The 9,528-nt window shown below is 45.9% G+C and overlaps 1 protein-coding gene across 4 annotated transcripts in view; it reads left to right on the plus strand.

The window, feature by feature from the left end:
• LOC114102000 (signal transducer and activator of transcription 5B) overlaps nt 1-2,684 on the plus strand; it is a 63,871-nt gene extending 61,187 nt beyond the window's left edge. For all 4 annotated transcript variants that reach the window (XM_071602978.1, XM_027947217.2, XM_071602980.1 and 1 more), the window contains exon 19: nt 109-2,684. In XM_071602978.1, coding sequence (XP_071459079.1) covers nt 109-235 — 127 coding nt within the window. In that variant the 3' untranslated portion in view covers nt 236-2,684. The remainder of the gene's footprint in view (nt 1-108) is intronic.
• The last annotated feature ends 6,844 nt before the right edge of the window (nt 2,685-9,528 follow it).

A 9,528-nucleotide genomic window follows, 5' to 3' on the forward strand; every position in this document is an offset into this window, starting at 1 on the left:
CCTGTGAGGCCCTAGGCTGAGGGGGCAGGTGGTCTTAGGCCACTTGCCTGGTAGGCTCTGGGGCTCGAGGTGGCCTCTGAACTTCATCTCTTGTCTTCCCCTCCCAAGTCCTGATGCCGTCCTTGATACCGATGGGGACTTCGACCTGGAAGACACAATGGATGTGGCCCGGCGTGTGGAAGAACTCCTAGGCCGGCCCATGGACAGTCAGTGGATCCCTCACGCACAGTCGTGACCTGACCTCGCCAACTTCAGCTTCTTAATCCTCACCCGAGGATTTACTCTTGTGGATGTTTTAATTCCATGAACCGCTTCTCCTTGGATACAATACTCATAATGTGAAGTGTTAATACTAGTCGTGACTTTAGTGTTTCTGTGCATGGTGGCACCAGTGAAGGGAGTGAGTGTGTGTGTGTGTGTGTATGTGTGTGTGTGTTTGCACGTTGTAGTGTTTCTGTCCCTTGCTGTCCAGAGTCTAGCTGCAGCATTGAGGCCACAATGAGGCTGTGCTTGTTTTTACCTTGTGCAAAAAGGCAGTTAGTTCTGTGGACCCTGGAACTTGGACGTTTTTTTTTTAGGGTGGCTGAACTTGGACATGCTGAGGTTCAAGTAAGAGAAGGACAAAGGGAGGAAAAGGTACCTCCTCTCTAGGGAGCCTTTGTCACTCTGCCAGGCAATTGATACCATCACCATCTCTGCTTGTCTTTTAAAATGTAGAGAACTGCCTTTTGACCGAGAAAGCCAGTCCTCCCTCCTCCCCTCACCCCACCCCTGTGTTCTCGGGTAGGGATGGGAAAAGGGGTAGCATGCAAGATGGGGCAAGGGAAGTCACAGGTTTGCTGATGGGTAGTGGCTTTTTATACAGCACTAAGCCCATCTTAACAATCTCTCTGTCCTTCTCTTCCCTCCTCCCTTCCTCCCCTTTCCGTCTCTCTGTCTCTGTCTCTGTCTGGAATTGCCAGTCGGTTCTTCTGTGTGTACACACACAGACACGTTTGGCAAAACAGAGGAAAGGAAAGAAGGTCACATAACTGAGAGCTTACAGGGTGATGTCCTTTGTGTTCTGGCCAGAGCGCACGGCATGCCCAGCCTGGCACCCAGAGTGTTGCCTCGTTGCCCAGGCAGCTGCTCCTCTGTGTGCTGCCTGCCCTTCCTCTGCATGAGTGGAGGCCCAGCCCAGGCTTTCTAAAGGGCTTGGTTTGGATAATGATTTTTTGCAAATGTCTAATGATGTTTTTGTTTCTAGATTGGGTCTTTTTTGTTTTCCCTTTCCCACCCGAATTTGACAGTAAAATTCTTTCTCCCTGCACCAGGTACTGGGCCACCCAGGTCACCTCTTCCCTTCACTGTCACACACCATGTCTTGAGGAGGAGGTGGCAGGAGTGTGGCCTGAGCCTGGGGCCAGCTTGTGCAGCAGGTGGCCACTGGCTGCAGGATGCTGGTGTCAGAAGTTGGCAATTGGGGAAATGCACTCAGCAGGTTGGCTGGGAAGTTTGGTAAACTATAGAAACAAAACAAAACAAACCGTTTCCTCTGTAGTACACCAGAAGGGAGGGGCTGCGGCAGGCAGGTGGGAAGAGGGTAGAGCTTACGGGTAAGGCCTTCAAGGCCCCCTTGGCCCCCTCTCCAAAAGAAGGGCAGGACCACACCCAGGAGAGGATGGCCCTAAAACCTTATTTTTATACATGTGAGTAAATAAACAGATATTTTTTTTACAAAAATAACTTCTGAATTTATCAGTGTTTTGCTGTTAAAGGAAAATACTCCTCTGTAGTAAATTATTTATTGGAAGATGACTTTTTAAAAGCTGCTGTTTGCCTTGGCTTGGTTTCATACACTGATTTATTTTTCTATGCCAGGCAGTAGACTGCCTCTGGAGCAGGCTGACCCTCCGTGGATACCCGATAATGGCTGATGGAGGAGTCCTGAAGCCCTCCCTCCCCCTCAAGATCCGATTCAAATCACAGTGGGTATGTTGGGGACAGGTGAAAACCAAAGCCGAAGGCTCCAGGACCCAGGCTTAAAGAGCCCTTCCCTGCTGTCACTCAGATGCTTCCCAGCACCTGCCTCTGAGTGGCAATCTCTGTGCCAGCAACCCGGGCAGGGACAGGGAAAGGAACAGGGATGTGGGGCTTGACACACTTTCAGATTGGTGGTAGACACAGCCCCATGGCCCATGGAAGGAAGAGCAGCCTGGCAGTTACAGGCAGCTCCGAACTCATTCTGTAGTTGGGCTGTGGGGTTGGGAGGAAGGGTGCTGAAGGGTAGCTTCCATACAGTTGCTGAGCTGTCCTCAATTTTACTGAGGCTGTGCGTAGAGGTGGGAGAGGGTCTTCACTGAAAGGTGTGCTCACTGTCTGCATTCTGTTTTCTCTCTTTGCCCTGTTCCTGCAACCACAAGAGGCCATGGCAAGTCTTGACCCCACCTCTCTCCCACTCCCAACACACACACCCCCAGCCCTCAGACATCTCAGCGCACGTGCAGGGTTTTGTAGGGGGTGGAGGGAGACTCAAAGCAGATATCACTTAAAATGAAAGTATACTTTTTATAATTTTTCTTTTTTAAAACTTTGTGAAAGTATTTCAGATACATATTTTAGTGTCAAGGCAGAATAGTATATAGCCACCAAAAAAAAGTATTGTGTATTTTATGTCACAATAAAGGCTTCCTCTCAAAGGACAATATTGAGCCCTGTTTTTATTGCTTTCCTTCATGTGGCAAGGGAGGGTGACTTCAATAGGAAAAAGTTCTAAGTCATCAATATGACTGGAAAAGGGGACTAGTTGGGAGTCGGTATTGGAGGGTGTCTCAGCTTTGGTGGCAGATAGGGGAGTTCTCTTTCTCTACCTGCCTCTCTCTCTGTTTCTTTCTTTCCTCCTCCTCCTCCTCTTCCTCCTCCTCCTCCTTCTCTCTCTCTCTCTCTCTTTGGTGTTGGGGATCAAACTTAGGGGCACTTTACTCGAGCACCCAGCTCTTTTTTATTTTTTTGAGACAGGGTCTCACTAAATTGCTAAGGCTGGAACTTGTGATCCTCCTGCCTCAACCTCCCAGGTTGCTGGGATTACAGGTGTGCTTCCCCACACCCCCTGGCAGATGGGGGTGTCTCTTACCTTCCTGTTCATGTAGCCTTCACCTCTGAGCCTCTGTACACTCTTCCGGTTAGAAAACCCATCCTCCAAATTCCTCACATTAGGACGCCTCCCCTGTGTGTGTGTGTGGAAGGAGAGTTCCTTCCTGAGAGGCTTGTGCTGGGGGAATCTGTCATGATTGGATGTTGGTTCTTGCCACTCCAAAGGTATCCCAAGATCATCATGAAATACAAAAGAACATGGAGGAAGGCCCTGAATAGCCTAAGCTGACTCTGAAAGGACAAAGAGGAGTTAAGGAAGGTGAAGGCATACAGCCAGAGGAACTGGTGCAAGTAAAGGCCTAGAGGCAGGGGAGCGTGATCTGGCTGTAGTAAAGGGTATTCAGTGTGAAGTTCTGGAACTTCAGTGCCTGTCAGCATCTCCTGTGGGCCTTTAAAGTGCAGGCTGCTGGCCCACACCCACCACTGAGTTTGTGGTCAGCAGGTCTGGTGTAGAGCCCCAGAGTTCATATGTCTAACAAGTTGCCAGGGGGCGCTGGTCCAGAGGGCACACTTTGGGAAATATGGCAGGGAGGCTGGGAGGCAGGCAGAGAAGAGGCCACAGGGGCCTCATGTGCCAAGCTGAGTTTAAACTTCACCTGGGAAAAAAAAAAAAATGTTAATGTAATATACTATATCAATCAGATAAAAAACAAAAACCAGACAGGCACGGTGGTGCAAGTGTGGTTTCAAATGAACCATGGACCACAGCATGTTAATATTCTATGTATCCTCTAGTCCAAGGACTCTTTTTTTTTTTTTTTTTTTAACCCAGATGTGGTAGCACACACCAGTAATCCCAGAGGCTTAGGAGGCTAGGGCAGGAGGATCAAGTTTAAGGTCGGCCTCAGCTTTTAGCAAAGCCCTAAGCAATTTAGCCAGACCCTGTCTCAAAAAGGGCTGGGGATGTCAATGGGTTCAATACCCAATACTTAAAAAAAAAAAAAAAAAAACCATGATCATTTCAATAGATGCAAAAACCCCACAGGTACCATCATACTTATTTTTCTTTTCTTTCTGGAACCAGGGGCACTTACCCTCTGTTTCAGTCAGCTTTTTCACTGCTATGACTCAAAGACCCAACCAGAACAACTGTAGAGAAGGAAAAGTTTATTTGGGGGCTCATGATTTCAGAGGTCTCCATCCATGGACAGCCAGCTCGATTCCTTGGGGCTCAAGATGAGTCAGAATGTCATGGTGGAAGAGTGTGGCAGAGGGAAGCAGCTCACATGGTGATCAGAAAGCAGAGAGAGGTCTCCACTTGCCAGATACAAATATAAACCCCAAAGCCATACCCAAAATGTCCATGTCCTCCAGCCACACCCTACCACTTCAGTTACCACTCAGTTAATCCCTATCAAGGGATTAATCCACTGAAAGGTTAAGGATATAACCTAATCATTCTCCTCCAAACCTTCTTGCATGTCTCACATGTGAGTTTTGGGAGACAACACACCTAAACCATAACCACTGATCCTTATCCCTAACCCTTTTTATATTTAGAGCCAGGGTCTCACTAAATTGTTGAGTTTGGCATCGAACTTGGGATCCTCCTGCCTCAGCCTTTCAAGCCACTGGCTGGGATTACCACACCTGGCATAACATCATAATGATGAAAAACTGGATGCTTTCTCCTAGGATCAGGAATAAGACAAGGAAAAAGAACACAAGCGGTGAGAGTGATATTCCTGATCTAGGGGAAAAGCATCAACTTCATCAAAATTAAAAATGCTTGTGCTTCAAAGGACACTAGCAAGAAAATGAAAAACACCCCACGGAATGGGAGCCAATATCTGCAAATCATATATGTGATAGAACATTTGTATGTAAATATGTAAAAAGTCTAACAACTTCATAATAAGACAACCCAATTTATTTTTATCATAAATATGAACTCATTAATCAAATTATCGAATTAATAGGTTTCACTGTGACATTTCCATTTATGCATATATTGTTACACCTTTAATTACACCTATCCTTCTTATTATAACCTGTCTTACCACCTTCTCACTCCCTGCTCCCTAAATAGCTCAATTTAAAAGTGAGTAAATTATATGAACAAACATTTCTCTACTAAAGATATACAAATAGAGGTGGGCAAGGTGGTTCACACCTGGCACACCTGTAATCCCAGCAATTTGGGAGGCTGAGATGGGAGAATCACAAGTTCAAAGCCAGCCTCATTAATGGCAAGGCACTAAGCAACTCAGTAAGACCCTGTCTTTAAATAAAATATAAAATAGGGATGGGGATGTATGTGGCTTAGTGGTCGAGTACCCCCAAGTTCACTCTCTGGTACCAAAAAAAAAAAAAAAAAGATACACAAAAAGGCCATAAACCCATGAAAAGATAAACAACATCAGTATCAGTAAAATGCAAATAAAAACTGCAGAGACACCAATTCACACCCATTAGGATGGCTATAATCCAAAAGTTAGATAATAGCAAGTGTTGGCAAGAATGTAGAGAAATCAGAACCCTCATATAATGCTGGCAGGGATGTAAAATGGTACAGTCTCTTTGGAAACCAGTTTGGCAGTTACTTAAACAGTTAAACAAAGTTACTACGTGACCCAGCCATTCTGTTCATAGGTATCTACAGAAGAAAAACAAAAACATTTATCCACAGAAAAATTTGTCCACAGACGTGCATAGCAGCATTATATATCACGGGCAAGGAATGGAAACAATCCAAATGTCCACCCACTGACGAATGGATAAACAAAATAAATATCCATAACTGGAATGTTCGCAATGAAAGGGAATGAAGTACTGATAGGCAGTACTACCCAGAAGAACCTTAAAAATATCCTGTTAAGTGAAAGAAGTCAAATGCAAAAGATCACATAGGATTACGATTCCACTTATATAAAATGCCCAGAATTGACAAATCCATGGAAGCAGAAAATAGATTTTTGGTTGGTTAGAGGATAGGAAGGTTGGGAGAAGTGATAGTTAAAAGGTACAGGGTTTTGCCTGGTGTGGTGGCACATACCTGTAATCCTAGAGGTTCAGGAGACTGAGACAGGAGGATCACGAGTTCAAAGACAGCCTCGGCAACAGCGAGGTGCTAAGCAACTCAGTGAGACCCTGTCTCTAAATAAAATACAAAATATGGCTGGGGATGTGGCTCAGTGGAGTGTCCCTGAGTTTGATTCTGCTGGTTATCAGTTCTGCTCCCTCACATGAAGTGAAGTATAACATTAGAGAAGTATGCTGAGGCAAGCATATAAAGCAGGGTTTATTTAAAAGGAGGTAACATAGACTTCTCCCTGGTGGGAGAAGGGGGCCATAGTTGGTATTCCGGTATCCCAAGAAGTGAAGGTGTTCTGCCTTTTTATATGTCCTTGGCTTCCTTTGTTCTCCTGCTCTGTTCTCTACCCCTATCTCTCTCCTTCCTGCTTATGTAACTAGGCCCAGGAGGTGCTGAGTGGGATGGCCAAAAGGTGGGAAACAGGTGGGCTGGAGTGGCGGAGGAGGAGTGATCCAGGAAAGAAGGGGGCAGGAAGGGGGTGTGATTAACAACTCTTTCTAGGGATGGACAATCCCTGGGACAGGTTACCTTAGCAACAGATTGGAGCAGGGGCCAGTTAGCTTGATAAGGGCCAAAGAAAGGGCTCTGAAGGAATTAACATTCAATTCCTTCATTCTCTGGGTCTGACCCTTGCCTATCTGCCTAATTCTGGCTTCAATTTTAATACCCCTCTCCCCCAAAAAAGGTAAAGGGTTTTAAAATTGTTTTAGATGTTGGTGGACCTTTATTTTACTTATTTATATGCAGTGCTGAGAATAGAACCCAGTGCCTCTCCTGTGCTAGCCAAGTGCTCTACCACGGAGCCACAACTCCAGCCCCAAGGGCTTGTTTTTGAGATGATGAAAATATTATAAAATTGACTGGCCCAGCATGGTGGCATATGCCTGTAATCCCAGCGATTTAGGACACTGAGACAGGAAGATCACAAGCCTGGATAGCACAGCAAGACCTGGGGTGTGGCTCAGTGGTAGAGGGTCTCTGGGTTCGATCCCCAGTGATACTGCTGGTTATTGGTGACTGAGTTCGGCTCCCTCAAATGTTGAAGTCTGAACCCTAGAGAAGCACACCGAGGCAAGCATAGAAAGCAGGGTTTATTTAGGAAGGGGTAACATAGACTTCTCCTGGGAGAGAGAAGGGGGCCATCGCTGGTATCCTGGTATCCCAAGAAGCCAGGTGTTCTGACCTTTTTATATGTCCCAGGCTTCTGATAGACCCAACCTGATCTTTTATTAAAATTGGGAGCCATCTTGCCACAAAGCCATGAAAAGATAATTTCGGCTTTACTATAAATTACTGCAAATTCTGAACCTGCTTGGAATGCCTGCCCGTGCCTTGAACTCACCCATGCCTGACTCTCTGACCAGATAGCAGCCCTCTCTGAAACTTTAGTGACACCTCATAAATATTGGCCTTCCCTGGCCAGACAACGACCCTCTCTGAGGCTCTAATGGTCCTCATAAATTCTGATGTTGGGGCCAGCAAAAAAAAAATGTAAACTACCATTAGTGTGATGCTTGTCAGAGTTCTGTTATCTGTAACCCCCCTTTGTGTAACTTTCTGGGCTATAAAGCTGAGCTGTAGGAAAGGTGGGGGGCTGTCTTGTTCCCGCCGTTTTGGGAGGGAGAAGCAGCCCGGCCGGTGGAAATAATAAGCTTGCTTTAATTTGATTTTAATTGGAGTCAGTGGTCTTTTCTTGCTTCCTGGTCTAACACTTCCTTTGTTCTCCTGCCCTCTTCCCCTTATCTTCCTCCTTCCTGAGTAGTGACTAGGCCCAGGAATGCTTGGTGGGGTGGCTAAAAGGTGGGAAACAGGTGGGCTGAAGGGGGAAGGACAGGATGGTGCAGCCCCAGGACAAATTAATTATCAACTTTATATCTCCCTGTAGGGAAGGGCAATTCCTGGGACAGGTTACCTTAGCAACAGGTGGGAGCAGTGAGAGGTTCTTGATAAGGGTGGAGGAAGGGCTCTGAAGGAATTAACACTTCAGACCCTCAGGGGACAGTCTCCAACTCCCCCAACTCACTCAAAATTGGCCTCCTTGATCTGACCTGACTCAATTTACCTATCTATACTAACTGCCTGTCTAATTCTGGCTTCACCAGTACCACACACACCCAAAAAAATGTTGTGATAGCTGCACATTTATCTGTGGATATACTGGAATTGAATTGTACACCAAATGGGTGATTCATAGGTCTCTAGATTATATCTAATAAAACTGCTGTTTAAAAAAAAAAAACGAAAGCAAAAGCAAGGGGAAAAAATGAGCAAAAGTGAGGTGGGGCTGCCAGAGGGTGAGAGCAGATCTGTTTAAAGAGACTCAGCCAGCTGGGTGGAGGCACACGCCCTGCAAACCCAGGAACTCCAGAGCCTGAGGCAGGAGGATCACAAGTTCAAAGTCAATCTCAGCCATTAAAGAGGCCCTAAACAACTTAGCGTGACTCTGTCTCAAAATTTAAAAAATAAATTAAAAAGTGCTGGGGATGTGACTCAGTGGTTAAGCACCCCCAGATTCAATCCCTGGTACCAAAAAATAAAAAATAAAGAGACTCAACAGGGAAGAAAACTGGGATTCTCAGCAACCTGGAGGTGAAGGGTTGGAAGCAGGGTATTTTGAGGGTCTAAGACAGTAATACAAGTGGAGGGAGGGTTTAACATAATCGGAAGGGCATTCTGCTTCTCCTACCTGAACTCGGGAGTGTAGGAGCTCCACTTTTTGTGAATGCCTTGCTCCAAGTTGAAAAATTACCTCCTATCATAATGATATAGGAAGTTTGTTTTTCCTTGAGATAAAGCCAATAAGCCAACACAACTCCAATTTCCAGGGAAAGTCTGGATGAACCAATGTAACCAATAGTGCTGTCAAGTTGTCTTATTTAAGGACTAGTTGTTTCTCTCAGAATGTGTGTAATCAATTGTACCCACTTGTCAATAGAAAAGGATGAGAATTCCTTCGGTCTTGGCAATTTCTTCACAGATTGCCTATGACACACATCACATTCTGGCTTAATGCTTATTCAATAATAAAAGTGTTTTCTGTCTTGACTATTTTTTTTTGGAGAGGATTTCTGCATTGGGAGAAGATTTGGGTTTTTCACAGTTCTCAAGTTTGAACCTGCTCCCGGATGGAGCGTGCCTCACTCACAGCTCAAGCTGTTTAATAGCGTTCTTTTCCACACTCAGCTTTCTCTTCCTTTGCCCCAACAAATTTGAGGATCATGCTACTCTGGCCCCAACTCCCTGGTCAGCCAGCCTGAGCCAGCTCCCAACCGGCTCTTAGGTGACCTGTCCCTTTAAGAGCACCCCCCCCACTCCTCCCTGCTTGGGCGGATTTCCTCATCAGGGCCCAGCCCTTTAAAGCC

The sequence above is a fragment of the Marmota flaviventris genome, chromosome 17, assembly GCF_047511675.1.
Source record: "Marmota flaviventris isolate mMarFla1 chromosome 17, mMarFla1.hap1, whole genome shotgun sequence".
Lineage (NCBI taxonomy): Eukaryota > Metazoa > Chordata > Mammalia > Rodentia > Sciuridae > Marmota > Marmota flaviventris.